Below are 20,341 nucleotides of genomic sequence, written 5' to 3'. Positions count from 1 at the left end.
TGGGGAAATTACCTTCCTGTAATTCAGAGCTTTCCAGATAACGTGTTTCCAGATAAAAGATCCTATTCCTGTATCTATTGCTGTAGTGTCCATTTGAAGGGGAATTTTATTTTAGAAAAAAAAAGGTTTATCAAAGGTCGAATTTTTTTTTAGTTTAATAAACACAAATTTACTCACAACTCAACCCGAAAATTCGAATCAAATTTAAATGCAATTGGAACGCAATTCAAAAAAAAATTCCTCCAAAAAAAGCATTATTATCAAGAAGGCTATTAGCTAGTGATGGGTGAATTTCTCCCGTTCCACTTTGCAGAAAAATTCGTGAATTTCCCGTGAAATTTGCTGAACTCAAAAATTAGTGAAACTCGAAAATTGACGGCCACTTCAATTTTGGACACGTGTCCGAAAAGTCAATCACATCAATTTTGCTGCCGACATTAAAGTCGATGGGCGTCCGAATAGTGTTGACTTTGTTGAATTTTTTGACGCCGGTGAATTTTTGTAGGCGTTTCGCAAATTTATTCGCCATTTGCGAAACGCAGAAATGTCCTGCCAATTCACGCCAGGCAAATTTATTCGCTCATCGCTACTATTAACATCTTCAAATGGGTCAACTGACCTCTGCCATTGACGTCGCCATGGACTCAGCAGGTTTTAGGTGGCGACTTATCGAATTTGAGTTGTTTCCAGGGTAGGGGGATGATTAATCTCGGATTCAAATTTGAGTTGGTGGTTTTAAACTCGAAATTGTGAGTTTTGACCAAAAAAACAACTTCAAAATTAAAATTTGAATTTCAATTTACCATTCAAACATCTGCCCCTAAGAAAACACAAATGCACAGGTGAATTTAATAAAAATTAACTTTCTAATATGGTTCTTCCCAACGGACCAACGGTTGCACCAGCGAAAACTTGTTGGGAAAAGGAAACGTTTGTAAGGAGGGCGCTGAGTTTAACAGGTGCCATAAACGACAATATTTGAGGGAATTTCCCATATAACCCCATGGTTTAAATACGGGGGAGCCGGAGAGATTTCACTCCTTTCAGCAATATTCCATCTGTAAATTCTCTGGATACAGAACACTTGGGGGCAGATTCACTAAGCTCGAGTGAATAGTTCAAATCCAAAAATATTCGAATTTCTAAGTAATTTTTTGGGTACTGAGACCATCGAATTGGTCAAATTCGATCAAATTCGTTCGAATCGAATGATTAGAACGATTTTTACCATTCGATAATCAAAGTACTGTCTCTTTTAAAAAAACTTCGACTCAATACTTCGCCAAATAAAAGCTACCGAATTGAATGTTAGCCTATGGGGACACTGTAGATAGGTTTTTGGCACTTTTTATGATCGAATAAAAATCATTTCGCTTAAAATAGTTTTAATTCGATTTTTATTCGATCATTCAATCGAACCTTTTGCGCTAAAATCCTTCAAATTCAATATTCAATTAAAAAGGATTTTACTTCGAGGGTCGAATTCGAGGGTTTTTTAACCCTCAAAATTCGACCCTTGATAAATCTGCCCCTTAGTATTGGGTCTAAATTTCGCAATTACACTGATGTGCGGGAGCTGCACTGTTGCTTCAGCAGAAGAATTCTGCACTGAAATCCATTTCTCAAAAGAACAAACAGATTTTTTTATATTCAATTTTGAAATCTGACATGTGGCTAGACATTTTGTCAATTTCCCAGCTGCCCCTGGTCATGTGACTTGTGCCTGCACTTTAGGAGAGAAATGCTTTCTGGCAGGCTGCTGTTTTTCCTTCTCAATGTAACTGAATGTGTCTCAGTGGGACCTGGATTTTACTATTGAGTGTTGTTCTTAGATCTACCAGGCAGTTGTTATCTTGTGTTAGGGAGCTGTTATCTGGTTACCTTCCCATTGTTCTGTTGTTTGGCTGCTGGGGGGAAAAGGGAGGCGGTGATATCAGTCCAACTTGCAGTACAGCAGTAAAGAGTGATTGAAGTTTATCAGAGCACAAGTCACATGACTTGGGGCAGCTGGGAAATTGACAATATGTCTAGCCCCATGTCAGATTTCAAAACTGAATATAAAAAAATTTGTTTGCTCTTTTGAGAAATGGATTTCAGTGCAGAATTCTGCTGGAGCAGCACTATTAACTGATTCATTTTGAAATAATTTTTTTTTTCCCATGACAGTATCCCTTTAATTACTAAGACGTGGATCTATATCTCTGTTTCTACAGATTACCAGCTTTCCCATCATTCTTCATGCCTGCAGTTGGGTTTATCCTGTTATTATGTATCTACGTTAGTACTATAATAGTTTAGGGTTTAGTAGGTTCACTATCCAGTTGCCTTTCAGTGTTTTATTGGGTCTTATTCGTGTGCCTTATTTTTTACCTCTCTCCAACCTGGGGTTTAAAATGCCATCCGTTCCCATAGCAACCATATCACTGATGCCTATGATACCAATACTTGTATCTACTCAGACCGTCTCCTACTCATCTTTCATTATCCCTAGCGTCTGGGATCCTTACATTCTGGAAGGCGCTTCAGTATTAAACCTTGAAAAACCCATGGCAAAGAATGACGACCAACTGCAACTGGTCTTAGGACACTACCGCTTGCTCAACGTTAACGGCCACTGGTTTTTAGTTCTTAAACAGGGTGGTAGACGTTGGCGTTCAGCAATACTTGCAGGATCTCCACATAACATAAATAAATGAATAATTCAGAGTATTCCAGGGAATATTTGAAGACCAGGAGCATCAAACTCGAAAATGTTCTTACTTTTCCGGATGTCTTGATCCCTTTGGCCAGAGACGCGTAAACAATGGTCCAAGCCAAGAAAAGGCAAAAGACTAAGGGCCACCTGATCTCGCCTGGATACTCGATACCAGCGGAAATCTTCAGCATATTGTACCTGGGGGTTGAAAAAGAACATTTAATGGTTTTTATGGTTTAGTTGCATTGTGAGAAAGGTGGAAACCCCCAATATGAATATCGACTAACTCTGATAGATTGGTCTTACGGTTCCTGCTTATGCTCATAACCACATTGGCTCTATTAAATATCCATGGGCATCTCTTCTGCTCACGGAGGAACCCCCACTGGTCATTGATAAGGCCAAGGAACCATTAAAAGATCTATTGCAGACCCCCTACTGTCCATGTCTAGATGATGAAACACATAGAATTTGTCATCACTGTATCTCCCAGGGTACGGAGTTGGTATGAGGTCAATTATGTTACTGTGTTATGATGCCCCCTAGGGGTAGAGATCAGTAATAAGACTCTAGATATACTAACTTGAAGTATTCTTCACTTCCGCTGACAAAGGACTTGTTGACATGGCTGGTGAAGTTTACCATAGTCAAGTTTGGATAGGCCGTCATACAGAAGGTGCTGTTCTTGATCTGAATGTTGGGTTCGGAACTGACGATGCACGAATCTGTTGGAAGAAAGAAATCCATGAGATCAGCGAGAAGTTAAGGTGGCCATACACGGCAATATCTCTAAACGAGTGGATCTCTCTCCAATATGCCCAACTTGAGGTGGGCTGATCCAATCGTGGTCCCTAGGGCCCAACGATCGGATCCTAACGAATGGGAACAGGCGGTCAGATCGCGAGACTGCATCAACGAACAGATGCGGACGCGACCCGATGGGATTTTTTTCCCATCCGATTGAGATCTGGCCGACTTTTGGGCAGATCTCGATCGGGGAAGCCCGTCGGGGGGCCCCATACACGGGCCAATAAGCTGCCGACTCGGTCTGTCGGCAGCTTTTATCGACCCGTGTATGGCCACCTTTACTGTTTCCCTGCACCCTGACCTTCAGCTTGTGCCTCTTTTATACCCGAATCTCAACAAAAGGATTAGCAGTTTTTACCTTCTAATATAATGAACTGAATAACACCATCACCTGCTGTTCATTTCAGCCGACTGGATACAGTCAGCAGAAAATCAAATTAGCGAGAAGAGTAAAGCCTTAATTTCATCTTCTGAGCAACATCACCTTCCTTTTCTCACTAACTTAATTTTCTGCCCACTGTGTCCCGTCGGCCTAAAATGAACAGTGGGTGGTGCTCGCGTTAAAGAGAAATTTAATTATGTGAACTGCAAAACTACTCAGAAAAGTACGATTCACTGGATTATATTACTGTACTAAAGGGAATATTTCACCTTTGCATATCTAATGCAGCCAATCAAAGCCTCACCAATCTGTCACCAGTTCCCATTACCAGATGGTCTATAGAAAGAACATTCCCATGGTTAGGCCAACCCATAACCGGACAAACCAGTGGGATGTTCCCAGTTCAGCTGCAAAGGGTTCAATAGAGATTTTGCAGCTGGAGTGAGGCGCCCGAATTCCAAAACTCCAGAGGCAAAATTTTAATAACCAATAATAACCACGTTCTAGTCTACACGATTCCCTGAGGGGGACAAAAACCCTTTGTGTGCCATTAACCTTAATCAGCTGATTTCTGCTTTATTCTGTCAGAAGTCAGAACCAACAGTGCAGTGGAATATAAACAGCCAGAGAGAGACGTGGATTTCAGTCGTTATTGCATATGTATTTGAGAAAGTTGCCTGGAATCACATTTTCTGTCTTTTAGCAAAAACCAGTTCATGGGGGAAGTTCCCCTTTAAACCAAATTGTCCTTTTTTTTAAAAATGAATCATTTTCTAATGTGAAAAAACAACAATTTCAGAATATGATATTTTTCCTGCGCTCCCTGCACATGAACAGGAAAATAATTGAATTGTTTTTTTACAGGACAAAGTGTGAGACTTGGGAGATAATTGACTAAACGGAGACTTTTAGCAGCCCCAGAATTAGCCTCGGAGGATGAGGAGGGGATTTGTTAGAGCCCCATTACAATACATCAGTGCCGATTGGCTGAATGAATGAATATCTGTGTCCCCGGAATCTCTCGGGGGCCCTAAATCTTGTTCTGTGCAATATAAAAACTGGTGCAGTGCAGTAATCCCGCCACAAGGTCAGCGAATCAAGGACAAGTAATGCCGCATTGTGCTCTATCAGCTTCCCAATCAGAGCCTGGGGCTGGGGACTCAACAGCAAAAGGTGACACCAGATCCAACCAGTGGTTGTTGAACTACAACTCCCAGAATTCCCTGAACCAGGTGTAGGATTCAAAATAGGCCCTGACATTTCAAGTACACAGAGGCCCAAACAGCCCCATCTAGCGGCCCACTAAATAGTGACTATGGCAACTTACAGCAGCCCCTCGGGCATTTGCCAGAACCCACAGATTTGCCATTCCGGGCCTGCCCTCAACAGCCTTAGCTTATGAAGTGACAGTCAGTATTCACAGCAACTGCCCTATTCTGAGTCTAGACCCACAGAACATAAACCTATCCTGAAACTGGAGAACCAGTGAAGACAAGGGCCCTGTATATTAATGGCGCTATGGCAGCTCCCACTCATACATTTAGGGGCAGATTCATCAAGGGTCGAATTTCGAATTGAAAAAACGTAGCAATTCTAAATAAAAAATACCAACTGAAATTTCTTTAAAAAAAAAAAAAATCGAAGGTTTTTTTTGGCCAAATAGGTCAATATTCGATCAAATCGTACGGAATTTCCCAAAAAAAACCTCAAAGTCCACCAGCTGGCTCCAAATAGGCTCTAGGAGGTCCCCCATAGGCTAAAACAGCAATTCGACAGGTTTTAGATGGCAAATGGTCGAAGTCGAATTTTTAAAGAGACAGTACATGATAAATTTCGATATTTGAATTTTCTAATTTTTTTCAAATTCGAATCAAATTTGGACTATTCCCTAGTCGGAGTACACAAAAATGAGCACGAAATTCGAATTTTCACTTCGACCTTTGATAGGTCTGCCCCTTAAACAATTACCAATATCTGTCTTTTAATCTGTCTATCTCCAATCATTAGCTACAGACACAGGTTCACTGGAAACTAAACAATGGGGGTCGTGGTTTAGACAACAGACACCAGGAAATACGGTAATATATCAATTAGAAGAAACAGAATTTCCAGCCCAAAAGGCAATGGCCACTGAAATCAACACATTTTTTGGTGTTACTTATCCATTAAAAAAGGTCAGTGGTGAAAAATAAATTTATTTCAACAAGCGCAACATAAGGACGTGGCAGCCGAGGGCGACAGATGGAGGGAGGTTTTTACTCTTCCATGGAAAGACATTAAATCTACTGCACTGCACCATCTCTGCTCCCATTGTCTCTGTATAAACCTCGGTCCTGCAGCTCCTCTCACTGCCACTAGGGGACAGGCTGCTTCTATAACAAAGGACGGATGGTGCCTGAGCTCTGCCACCGCCGAGTGCCCAAATAATCATGTAATTATGGGCTGTTGTATAATAATAATAATAATCAGAGAGGCGAATCTTTCACTGGCCATTAACCCATTTCTTCGAAACATCAATCAACTCCAACAGACACCCCACATTCCATTACTTCTATTATTTGCCAAGAAAAGTCATATGAATAAGGGGTGATTGATTCTTCACAATGCATTTAAATGCATTATTATTATTTATGTATTATTATTAGTGTGTATTTAACTTGGACCAACATACTCCATAGCGCAGTACATTATAAAACTTACAATCAATTGCCAGCTCTTGTGTGCAAATACCAGCACCAAATATTTGTCATACCATTGTTCCAAAGAAGGAATGTTCTAGGCACACAATAAGCTATACCCTCATACTGTACTGTCTAAGGGAATCAATATGGCACCTCCTCCTCCCATATGTATAAATACAAATATACAGAGAAGGAATGTTCTGGGCACACAATAAGCTATACCCTCATACTGTACTGTCTAAGGGAATCAATATGGCACCTCCCTCCTGCCATATGTATAAATACAAATATACAGAGAAGGAATGTTCTGGGCACACAATAAGCTATACCCTCATACTGTACTGTCTAAGGGAATTAATATGGCACCTCCTCCTCCCATATGTATAAATACAAATATACAGAGAAGGAATGTTCTGGGCACACAATAAGCTATACCCTCATACTGTACTGACTAAGGGAATCAATATGGCACCTCCTCCTCCCATATGTATAAATACAAATATACAGAGAAGGAATGTTCTGGGCACACAATAAGCTATACCCTCATACTGTACTGTCTAAGGGAATCAATATGGCACCTCCCTCCTCCCATATGTATAAATACAAATATACAGAGAAGGAATGTTCTGGGCACACAATAAGCTATACCCTCATACTGTACTGTCTAAGGGAATCAATATGGCACCTCCCTCCTCCCATATGTATAAATACAAATATACAGAGAAGGAATGTTCTGGGCACACAATAAGCTATACCCTCATACTGTACTGTCTAAGGGAATCAATATGGCACCTCCCTCCTCCCATATGTATAAATACAAATATACAGAGAAGGAATGTTCTGGGCACACAATAAGCTATACCCTCATACTGTACTGTCTAAGGGAATCAATATGGCACCTCCTCCTCCCATATGTATAAATACAAATATACAGAGAAGGAATGTTCTGGGCACACAATAAGCTATACCCTCATACTGTACTGTCTAAGGAAACAATATGAAAGTTATATTATCATGATATCAAACTTACCCAACAGGAGCCTGTCTTTATCCTTGCAAACGGGAGTGTTCCAGGGATTAGTGCAGGACGCCCATGGCAGCACAGACACGAGGGAAGCGAATAGGTAGAATATCGTGTAGCACATGATGATATTATAATATATGGCGATGAGGACAGAAATGATCAGCATGGCGATACCACAGCCTGGGGAGAGACAGATACAATGGATCAAACTCATAAAGAACAAAACTGCAAGAAAGAAATGCAACACAACGAAGTGTCACATTTACAAATGTGAGACTAAAAACAAAGAATTTGGGAACCGGCATGCTCATAGCCACAAATCCATAGATAGAAAGAATCAGGACCAATGCAAAATGTGCAGGTTTTGATAGAACTTGGTATTTTTCCAGACAACTGGGTCAATGAATATTATGGATTAACAAAGAAAGATGGGATTTGCAGACTGGGGCCATTCTCTAGGTACATTGTACTTCCACATCCATTGAACACAGGCCAGATATTATGCGCCCATAACAATTTATAGAAAAAAAAGAGCCCTTGCGACCCTGTATGGTCATCTGAGAAAATATGGGACCTGTTCCAGTTGTAAGTGAATGCCCAGGACCTGTCTTGAACAAGTTGAACATGGGACAGTTAGAGGTTAGAGAACACATAAAACATATGTAAAAATATATGTATGCAAAAACATCTGTCAGAAGGTGCAGGAAACTTGGCCCAGTGTAAGGAGAGCTCATACAATCGAAAAACAAATGCGAAAAGTCATGAAAACTTCCACGAACCCCACTCAATTTTCAAAGTTCCCTAAAACAGTGATCATTTAACACATGGAACAACCAGATCCATGATATGGAAAACACCAATGCCATCACAGATCACCTATATAATCTATTCAACTTGGAAGTTTGGGAAGTTTTTCAGTGTTGAGGTCCATCCTGGGATCAGAGAGGGGCAATATGGAGAGGCAGATCCCCCGTATGGATATTCCCAGCCAACTAGAAGAATTTGAGAAGGAAGTCTTAGAATCAAGCCAGAATAAGAGTTGCCATGAGGAACCCAACATTAGGCTCGTCTTGGAGTGACTCAGAGATCCATCAATGTTTTCTGCCACTGCTTAAAGTTAGAAGACACTACAGGTATAGTAGGGCTTGGAGTGACTCTACCTACAGGTATAGTAGGGCTTGGAGTGACTCTACCTACAGGTATAGTAGGGCTTGGAGTGACTCTACCTACAGGTATAGTAGGGCTTGGCTCTTGGAAGCTGCAGTTACTTGAGTGCAGTGGTAGGTCACTAAGTCATCCTGAAATGCAAATATTATGTACATTTTCTTCAGACTGACGTATGGTTGGTTGGAAATTACACCTTGTAATCCAAAAAATTAATAATCTTCTAGACTGAACCACTAATTGCATGAAGATGATTGGAGATGAGGTTTGACAACATCTAGAGGGTTATAGATCAAATATCCATGTATTTGATTGATGCCTTAGATAGCATCCCCAAGCTTTCACAATTGCCAGGGGTCCAACTCTTCTCTAAATCCAGGCCTGGCACTTACAGTGCAATAAAAGGCCCCGCCCTTTTTCTATGACATCACATAAATCTCAGGACAGGCCAGAATCTAGCATACAAGCAACATTATTTGTGCCAATAATAGAAAATATCTCCAGGGCCACATATATGAAACATAACCCAACCGTGATAACACACAATAATCTATGAGAAAGAAGTCAAAGACTTTACTGGTCTGGAAAAATACCACTCAGTACAGTCAAAGAGATATCATATCCCTGGGTCAATGGTCAAGTAACCAATGGGTGAGGTCAGAGGGATGCATTAAGAAAGGATCAGAAAGAATGCGGACCTTACCCATCAGAAAAAAAGCATATTCTGCACAAAAGCACATGGAACCCTGCAGACACTTCAGAAAGCACCTGGAACCTAGAACAATATTCAGAAAGTACTGGAAACCTGGCATGGATTCCAGAAAACTCAACATTCAGACTTTAAATGAAAACAAAGCAAGGTTCGGAAAGCTCATGAAACTTCCAATTAGAAACCTTAAGCAGGAGTCAAAAATCTCATGGGACTAAGTACGGCAGTTGGATACCATGTAGAACCTAGCACAATGGTGAGATAGTACATTAATGAAATGCAGAGGAGATCACAAAGAAATGACACAGAACTTGAGTAAGGGGTCAGATAAAACATGGAAACGTACACAATAGTCAGAAAGGGATGGAACCTAACAAGACAAGACAAGTATCCAAAATCTGGATTCAGAAAGTACATGGGATCTAGCACAATCACAGCACGAAAAGAGCCCATTGGTGAAAAGAACATGGTTCTTAGCACAGAAATCAATCAAAGAGAGCTTTAACCTAATTTATTGATCACAAGACACAAGGAACCTACAACATTGATCAGGAAGCCTGGAGTAAGAATACAAATGCCTACTAACATACTGTAGATGTCAGGGTGAGAATATATTCAGCAGAGCAAGTATAACTCAAAGACTGGATGGCTTAGTGGAACCTAAACCAGTTACATGGAATATTCTGTAGCACAGTGATGAGACACATTTTTGAACCTAACACCAGAGCCATATAGAACCTAAAGCATCAACATAACATAACTCTCTTATTTTTATTTTTATGCAACTAAAGCTTGCCTTTAGGCTAGGAATTCAAAAAGAAGCACCTGCTTGAAGGCCACTGGGAGCAACATCCAAAGGGTTGAAGAGCAACATGTTACTCATGAGCTACTCGTTGGGGATTACTGGGTTAGATTAATAGAAGAAACTAGAGAAGCTAAAACAGGGGATCGGAGAGAAGCAGCACTAAATAAACTCCAGGGTCAATTGTTTTAACCTATAACAGTATATTGTATCTAGGCCTATAGAGGTCTTAGCACACCCAACATGATGATGAAAAACCCAGCAGCCAAGTCTCAAATCCTTAACTGTCCTGCAAACCACTTTCCTCTGAAAATGTTTATCTATTGAGGAACTCGATTCTGACTTTGAATTTGAACTTAAATGTCAGGTTCTTGGAGAAGAGTCCAAGACCAAGCAGTTGAGAGTGACAGGTGGTAGAGAGAAAAAAGAAAAATTATTAGGTGGTCCACACTGTTAAATTTGATGAAAGACAAGGAAGGATGTAGCAGTAGAACCAGAAGTCAGAAAGAACCTCTATAATATGCATGGGTAAGTGAACTATCCCATGACCCACCTGGTACTCCAGTCAGCTACTCCAAGGGGGTGAATTTGAAATAGGACCACCTGTATGTTTTATTGGTGACCATTCTACTTGTTACGGGTGTTTTTAAGATTTGCATCCATCCCTTTATTGAGAAGAAGACATCTTTCAAACCAGAACCAGTGCAAGAGAAAGCCCAAGTTCATGCCCACTGCAGAATGACTGTACTGTACCCCATCTTATACTCACCTTGCAGGGCTGGAATGGCTTTCCACACGGAGATTGGCCCCTGACTGGCAAACTGCCCCAGGGCAACCTCCAAATAGAAGATAGGCAACCCTGCTAGAGCCAGCATGGTCAAGTAGGGTATAAGGAATGCACCTGGGGAGGCAAGGAAGAGACTGTTAACGACAAGTTTAGGAAATTCACCAGGTAACATTCCCCAGCGCGACAATCGCGTTATTTTGCATTGCGGCCTATTGATATTGCGCAGTCAGCAAACTTCTGTGCACTTCAAGACTTCATACAATAAATCCTGTAGGCAATTAATAAAAACCGTTATAAACGTGCCTGTGTGTGTGTGTAATGTGTGTCTTTGTGCACCTACTGAACAATTCTCAGAAACCGCAGAAGGAGAAATCCATTGAATTGTCCCAGTTAATTAAAATTGATCTGAAGATAAATGTGCAACTGCAGCAGATGTGACAGTGGCTGGGAATACAACTACTTATATCCACGGGCGAGTGTCGCCCAGACAATAGGAGCGTGTATTTTTTTTCCATTTAATCCTAATTATAGGAGAAAGGAAATGATTGCAAATTGCTATAACTTTGTATCCCACAGACTGGATAGGAATCCAATGAATGATTAATGTCCCTTATAATAATAAATTAAGGTTCAGATATAAAGTGTATGTGAGTGGTTGACACCTAAATTTCCTGCTCTGGTGTAAATTCTTTGTCGCATCTTGTCGCATACGAACAGGAGCGACTTTATTGTTTCATTTAATATTGTGGCTGCGATTTTGTAGCCAACCAAACGAAAAATACACAGATTGGGGAATTTTATTTTTTTAAGACAAAAGACTGCCCCAAGTTGGGAATATTATGAAGCAGATCGAATAATACTCAACGACCCATATCGTCCTAATCTAAAAAATGTAGATCGTGTCGAATCTGGGAATGCTACAAAGTACTGAGATCAAAATCGTATCCACAATTATCCACCCTATATAATATACTCAGAATTAATTAAATGTATATTGTATGTATAGATGTCAAATATCTCTTGTATAATATCAAATAATATCAAATAATATTGAAATACCCCCTAAATAACATTTCAAACTCTATATGGGGAATAAAATCGTTCGTTCTGATCTGCCCCAGGAATTCTTCACTTAAAATGAATATGCACCAACAAAAGAATTAGAGAAGAAAAAAAAGGGGAATTAACGGAAGTATTTTCCGATCTTTAGCTCTTGTTAAATATATATAAATGTTTTGTAGTTATTATTACCCTATGTGTGTGTGTGACAAATAGAACTGCAGTAAAACCGAACCTAAGGTCACAGAAGTTAATTGTTAATCAGTAACCAGTTCTAGTTCAACGCCTTTCAATTAGCTGATACTGGCAATAGGGCGATTTATCAAACGGTTTCCGAAGAGATGGAGAAGATGTTTGGGAGTGGAAATAAAAAGGAATCATAGATTCAAACCACAAGTACAATAGTTGCAGCAGGAACTAGCAATCAACACAAATAAAACGCCATGTCAAAATACAATGAGATTCAGAAACAAAACTGTTATTACTTTAAAACAATGGCTTCAAAAATAAATATCCCCCTCTCTCTTGTTTCCTTGATATATACAGATATTTTAATACTCAGAATTCCCTAAAAAAAAATCAGCCTTGTGCCTTTATATGGTCACAGAACAACCCCTCAGTGACTTCTAATATCCTTATCATTTACAGTAGGGGGTACATTATCCCTTATAATACATGAGTGATACTCAGAGTTCCCTGTATAACTCAGCCTGCAGCCTTGTGTCTTTATATGGTCACAGAACAACCCCTCAGTGACTTCTAATATCCTAATCATTTACAGTAGGGGGTACATTATCCCTTATAATACATGAGTGATACTCAGAGTTCCCTGTATAACTCAGCCTGCAGCCTTGTGCCTTTATATGGTCACAGAACAACCCCTCAGTGACTTCTAATATCCTTACCATTTACAGTAGGGGGTACATTATCCCTTATAATACATGAGTGATACTCAGAGTTCCCTGTATAACTCAGCCAGCAGCCTTGTGCCTTTATATGGTCACAGAACAACCCCTCAGTGACTTCTAATATCCTTACCATTTACAGTAGGGGGTACATTATCCCTTATAATACATGAGTGATACTCAGAGTTCACTGTATAACTCAGCCTGCAGCCTTGTGCCTTTATATGGTCACAGAACAACCCCTCAGTGACTTCTAATATCCTTATCATTTACAGTAGGGGGTACATTATCCCTTATAATACATGAGTGATACTCAGAGTTCCCTGTATAACTCAGCCTGCAGCCTTGTGCCTTTATATGGTCACAGAACAACCCCTCAGTGACTTCTAATATCCTTATCATTTACAGTAGGGGGTACATTATCCCTTATAATACATGAGTGATACTCAGAGTTCCCTGTATAACTCAGCCTGCAGCCTTGTGTCTTTATATGGTCACAGAACAACCCCTCAGTGACTTCTAATATCCTTATCATTTACAGTAGGGGGTACATTATCCCTTATAATACATGAGTGATACTCAGAGTTCCCTGTATAACTCAGCCTGCAGCCTTGTGCCTTTATATGGTCACAGAACAACCCCTCAGTGACTTCTAATATCCTCATCATTTACAGTAGGGGAATATTATCCCTTATAATAACTCCTGCAACTTTTCCCCTAGATTTTCTTCATATTAATGTCTGGAAACAACTTGCCAATTTAATTATTTTATTGAACCACAAGAATCCATACCTCCACCGTTTTTAAAAGCCAGATATGGGAATCTCCACACATTACCCAGACCCACTGCATAGCCCACCATAGACAGGATGAAGTCTAATTTGTTTGACCAGTTGCCCCTGGCTTTATTTTCATCTCCTTCTTCATCCTAAAAAGGGAGAAAGAGGAATCAATGATCCAAAACCATATTGACCCAGCAATTTCAAAGTTGTCCTTGTACCAAAAAAACCCTCCTATTCCCCAGTGTAGCCCTGCGCTGCCTTTAACACATTGTGCTGCTCATTCACCCACAACAGGACTTAATTCAGCACCTTATTCATAGGAGTAAAGCTCTGAGCTGCCCCTGTATATATATATCATTTCATACATTGCATTTACTTTGCGATTTATTTGCTTTCCAATCAATGCTAGCTTTTGGGAAATATCTGGTAGCAAGAGACACAATCCTGCTATACAATAATCTGGGTTTTTATGGTTATGGAAACCCAGGATATATAATTATCCTGGAAAAGGCATTGATACTTTCCATAATCCAGGTTTCAGTTTATATTAAGGGGGTTACAGAGTGGGAATTAATTTAGATTGTAACACCAATGAAATGACGAACAAGGAATCACTTAATATAATATTAACTATTTGCATCTGGCATTAGGGAATTAGGGTTGTTAGAGAAGTCGGAACCCAAAGGGAAAGAAGCAATGGGGCACTGATTTATATTATAGGTGAATAAATAGTGATTAAATTAAATTCAGGGGTGGAAAGGGTAAGTAAAACCAGGTGTGGGATTTAATCAGGACATTACAAGGGCTGCTGCCAGAAGGAAACATAAGCAGCGCTAAATATCCTCAGGCATTAGTACATGTCCTTATGTTCCCCAGCCTGGAGACTGTCAGCTCCCCTGCCGAGAGAAACTCACAGTCACTAAGTGAGATCTGTAATAAAGGGGAAACTGTCCTGGCCGCAGGCATCTCACTCACAACTAAACGTGTAGAGGGGGCAATTAACATGCAGGGGGGCAAAACCATTTGTCTGCATTTGAGCTTCAGAGGAAGATGATAAATGGAAGGACATAGAGATTTTAGACCTAGCTAGATAAATGGATAGCTAAGAATAAGTATAATATACATATAATGACAGATGGGTAATATATATATAGATATATAAATATATATAGAGAGAGAGAGAGAGAGAGAGAGAGAGAGAGAGAGAGAGAGAGAGAGAGAGAGTAGATGATGATAGATAGATAGATAGATAGATAGATAGATAGATAGATAGATAGATAGATAGATAGATAGATAGATAATTAGATAGATAGATAGATAGATAGATAGATAGATAAATAGATAGAGAGAGAGAGAGAGAGAGAGAGAGAGAGAGAGAGAGAGAGAGAGAGAGAGAGAGAGAGAGAGAGAGAGATAGATAGATAGATAGATAGATAGATAGATAGATAGATAGATATGGATAGAATGAGAGACATACAGATAAGTAGAGAAATAGGCGGATGAATTCATCAGAAAGAGATAAAATAAATAGTATCTCAAATCTCAGCACCACGCGTTATCGTTAATATCATATAGATAATGGTGCAAAAATCATTGGGAACTCCTGCTGTCTTCTCTTCCAGACCATTTCCTGTCCACAAGACAGAGTGCAAGCTCTTTCAACAAAGATATACAATACTGCCTGTTATACTTGCTCTATGGTCTCTCGTGTATATCTGTACATTACAATGTAAGGTCTAGGAAAGAGCTCTTTAGTACATATTCCCAGTAATACATTTGGCGCAAGGCTGGCGGTTCGGGCAAGGGGAGGACCCTCTACCTGCAGAATTTCCACCTGATCACCCTAAACAATTCCAATCAGAAAAAGTTACAGCATTTAACTCATCACAGTCCAGTTACACATCAGATACAACATAACGTTCTCCTTGCAATCTCCCAGTCTGGTGATAATGGCTCTAATGACTCTGTGCAGCTGCAATTCCCACCTCTACCCACTCCGTACATTCCCACTCCAGACATTCCCACTCCAGACATTCCCACTCCAGACATTCCCACTCCGCACATTCCCACTCCAGACATTCCCACTCCACTTACAATGTCACTAACTCCACACACTTCCAGTCTACAGCAGTTACAATGATCCCTTTTCCCAACTCCAATCTACACTAATGAATATGCACTTTCAATCTACAGTAATTCCAATGCGATGTCCTCCATATATAGATACAGTAAATATAATGTGTATATATAATGTGTATATCCAATCTACAGCAGTTATAATGTTTCCAATGCCTTCTACGTACACAGTTCTGATCTACAGCAGCTGTAAAGTATCTTCTTCCATTCAATTATCACTATACTATAATTACAATGTTGCTTTCCCTCTACAGGTTCCAATCTATAACAAAGACAGACTTATCTTCCCCACACGTATCCAATACGATGTTATCTTCTCACTACACCATTGCAGTCTACAGTAGTTAAAGGCTTCCAGTTCACTGTCCCCCTATTTACTCAGGTTATGACCAGGTTAAAGACAATAAGACTCACCCCAGTTAGAGTCCCTGGGAAGACAGACGTGTTGCCATCTGTGCCCAGGACCACCGTGCTCTGACTGATGGGCACCCAGTCGCCCTTGGCATTATTTTGTTCCAGTGAATTCTTTCCAAATCCCTGGTTAGTGTCCCCCTCTGCGCTCTGGAGAGGCACAATCCTACAGTGCATGGGGTTGGTCTGCCCATTGCTCTCTGCCATAGAAGAATTCTTAGCTGGACACCCCTCCACAGAATCCCTCTTAAGCACAAAATTACTGTGACCCGGGGTAGTCATTTTACAAGACCCCCCGACTCTGGATCTCTCTAGATCGCAGGCTTTGGGTTCCTCTGCTGCAATAAATTTGCTGTCGTTGGAAGTGGACTGGGACAATCTGGTGAGTTTGTTTGAAGCTTGTAAGGGCAGGTCATTGTCAGGGGTAGGATTTGTAATCCCTGTGGCCCCAATGAGTCCTGGGGCAGCACCTTCTGGGCTGTTCATTGTCTTCTTACTCCCATCCATGACATTCACATAATCCTGTAAATAAAAACGCAAAAATAATAGAGTGTTTGCTAATTCTATAGATTGTGGTTGGCTGCGATGAGTGTAGAAAGAGCTGTGTGTGCTCTAAATGCTGCCATTTATATAATAACCCAATCTACAAGAAATAGACAGTGGCAACTGAGTGACACTGTTGTACTACATTTCCCAGCATCCCTTCAGCTACTGACTGTGGAAGATGTAGTCCAACAACAACTAATGGGCCGCAGACTGACAGCCATTGCCCTACATTGTATTTATTACAAACCATTGCATTGAAAGCCCTGAGTGAGAGAATTTAAAGGCACCAGCTCTGCTGCTTCTCTCATCAATGTAATGTGCAGGGTCCACAGCAGAAAGCCTGAATGTGCTGAGATTTTTGCACTGCCTCTCACTATTACATCCCCCAGCCTGGTTGGGTTTCATATCACGACTCCTTCCTTCTATTGTACAAAGATTCTTTAATTTTACGCCCCATTTCCTTTCTGTCATTCAGCAGAGCCCAGTGCAAGTTTCATGGGGGCAGGAGGGAGGATGAGGATCTGCCGGGTAAAACAAAGCCAATTCTTTCCCTGAAATCCCTAAAGGCTCACAAAATCGTATTGCGAGGGCTCCCAGGTAAGCACCCCAGGCATGTCAATGTAGTCTCTGCAATAAATACATAAATGTGTGTATACTGCAGGTGTGTGCATGGGGGCAAGTCAATAGAAATAGTGGATATTGGTAATTTCACTGTGTTCCATATAAATTTACCGGTGCTTTCTATGTTAGACAATGACATATCTATAAGAATTGGCTTATTTTCCCATGTCGTTTTTTGAGAAAAAGGATATGCGAAAATAAGCCAATTCTTATAGATATGTCATTGTCTAACATAAAAAGCACCGGTAAATTTATATTAAATGACAGAAATAAAACTATAGCATACTGGTATAATGAACTGGGAAAAAAATAGGAACTGGGTCAGCAAACCCTACACGACCTTGCTGAAAAGTAGACAGACATATATATAGAGAGAGAGAGAGAGAGAGAGAGAGAGACAGACATATAGAGAGATAGAGAGAGAGAGAGAGAGAGAGAGAGAGAGAGAGAGAGAGAGAGAATAGATAGATAGATAGATAGATAGATAGATAGATAGATAGATAGATAGATAGATAGATAGATGATAGAGAGAGAGAGAGAGAGAGAGAGAGAGAGAATAGATAGACAGATAGATGATAGATAGATAGATAGATAGATAGATAGATAGATAGATAGATATATAATTAGATAGATGATAGATAGATAGATAGAGAGAGAGAGAGAGAGAGAGAGAGAGAGAGAGAGAGAGAGAGAGAGAGAATAGATAGACAGATAGATGATAGATAGATAGATAGATAGATAGATAGATAGATAGATAGATAGATAGATAGATAATTAGATAGATGAGATAGATGAGATAGATAGATAGATAGATAGATAGATAGATAGATAGATAGATAGATAGATAGATAGATAGATAGATAGATAGATAGATAGATAGATAATTAGATAGATGATAGATAGATAGATAGATAGATAGATAGATAGATAGATAGATAGATAGATAGATAGATAGATAATTAGATAGATGAGATAGATGAGATAGATAGATAGATAGATAGATAGATAGATAGATAGATAGATAGATAGATAGAGATACATAGACACATAAGGGATTCCTTAAGAATCTATTTGCATAGCCCCTAGTAACCTGCAAAGGAACTTGTATACACCTCGATAGTTTGCAGTACATGATGAACAGTTCCTTCAAGTGTAAGAAATTTGGGACCCAGGATAGTTCCACTAATCCTCAATACCATGGGATCGACTGATCTAGAGGAGATTCAGGACCCTGGACAGTTACACTAAGCGTCGATAGAATGGGGATGACAAGTCTAGGGGAGATTCAGGACCCTGGATAGTTCCAGGCTGGTACATTCCTTGTGCTGATTTGAGTCAGGACCTTGGGTAATTATCTCCATGGCTACAATAAGTTCAAGAAATTTGAAACTATATGACTGTGAAGTTTAACAGGTTAAGTATAGGACTATAGGCACAAACACAATAAACTACACTGGTCACAATAGAAGAGATAACGTTATCACAAAGCCTGTAATATTGCTACATTTTTGACCACTGATTCAGATTCGTGACCCCAAACAGTCACATTTCGCTTTCTGTGTATTGGGATTCTGGTCCCTGTACAGCTACAAACTAGACTATAAAAATGTCATTCATTAGGTCCAATGACACAGACACAACTTGAACATTGAGTATTACTTGTGTAGAGCGTCGCCTGAGACTGGGTTATGGTTATGGTCAGGAATGTAACCATTACTAGTGCCTAGAAGATTCACCACCCTAGATTGTTACAATAGGTTTTAGAGCTAAACCCATTACTAGAACTATAGACATATGGAATTGAGTAAGTGGTGGATTACAGCCGTTACTAGCAAAGATCAGATTCAGGACTAGTAGTGGAAATCTGGGATCCAGAATATTTACAATAGGTTTCAGGGTTACCCTCATTACTAGCACATGGGGCTATTTACCCACTATAGTTACAATAATGAGTTTTTGGGGTCATTAGAATCATAGGTGTAGGGATGTCCCAGTCCCTTACTAGAGCAAAGGAGATTCAGGACCTTGGACAGTTACAATCAGGACATTGGATTACACCAAATCCAACCAAATTCAGGACTCTGGACAGTTACAATCAGGACATTGGATTATACCAAATTCAGAACCCTGGACAGTTTCGCACATAAAACCTGCAGAGGTGACCCAGGACCCTGAATCAGCTTCAAAACTACAAAAATACAGAAAAAAAGTCAGAACTATAGAGTTAGAAATAAATAATACCTGCTAAGTAATAGTGGAAAAAAGGAAATCTGCATCTTATAAATTGTTTTTTTTTTTTAGCAAATTAAAGGTATTTGTTTTAAAATCATCTGAGCAGACAAAAGGAATAAGTCCCAGTACTCACCATGTTGAGAAAAGAGCAAGTCGGAGTTGTTCGAGGAAAGCCTGCAGTCTGAGAGTGAGGTCTCCTCTGTCAGAGGCAAAGCTTCTAATACCTTCTATGGCAAAGAGTGAGTTTGCGTCAGCGCAGAGCAAGGTGCCCTTCCTTTGACATTTCCTTGATAATAACAGTTTGATAAATCATTACCCTTACATTCAGATTTTAAAGGGACGACAGCAACCCCCCCCCCAGCCTATCTGTCACTCATCTACACCACGATTGCGTATTTACAATGAGTCATATGAGACTGATTAGTAAATGAAGCAAGTGGATTGCACAGGAGGGGGGTCTTTTCCCCTGTCTGTTGTTGATAATTAGAGGGGAGATCATGTAGCTCTGTATCTAAACAAACAGAAATAATCCCCCCCCATACCAATGTCGGGTTTTTATTATCATTTTTGGAATTTTTCTCATTTTTATTGGGTCTGC

At 40.0% G+C, this 20,341-nt stretch overlaps 1 protein-coding gene across 1 annotated transcript in view; it reads right to left on the bottom strand.

Annotated features, from left to right (window-relative positions):
- Positions 1–20,015, bottom strand: part of slc6a5.L (solute carrier family 6 member 5 L homeolog) — a 42,583-nt gene extending 22,568 nt beyond the window's left edge. Inside the window, exons 1-7 of the mRNA XM_041589711.1 lie at positions 19,877–20,015; positions 16,348–16,866; positions 13,808–13,943; positions 11,034–11,165; positions 7,596–7,769; positions 3,279–3,420; positions 2,761–2,893 (exon numbers count right to left, since the gene is read on the bottom strand). Coding sequence (XP_041445645.1) covers positions 2,761–2,893; positions 3,279–3,420; positions 7,596–7,769; positions 11,034–11,165; positions 13,808–13,943; positions 16,348–16,866; positions 19,877–19,879 — 1,239 coding nt within the window. The 5' untranslated portion in view covers positions 19,880–20,015. The remainder of the gene's footprint in view (positions 1–2,760; positions 2,894–3,278; positions 3,421–7,595; positions 7,770–11,033; positions 11,166–13,807; positions 13,944–16,347; positions 16,867–19,876) is intronic.
- Between the last annotated feature and the right edge of the window lie 326 nt (positions 20,016–20,341).

This window comes from Xenopus laevis, chromosome 4L (genome assembly GCF_017654675.1).
Source record: "Xenopus laevis strain J_2021 chromosome 4L, Xenopus_laevis_v10.1, whole genome shotgun sequence".
NCBI lineage: Eukaryota > Metazoa > Chordata > Amphibia > Anura > Pipidae > Xenopus > Xenopus laevis.
The sequence above is the reverse complement of the archived record's forward strand: the minus strand, read 5'-3'. Positions and strand labels throughout refer to the sequence as shown.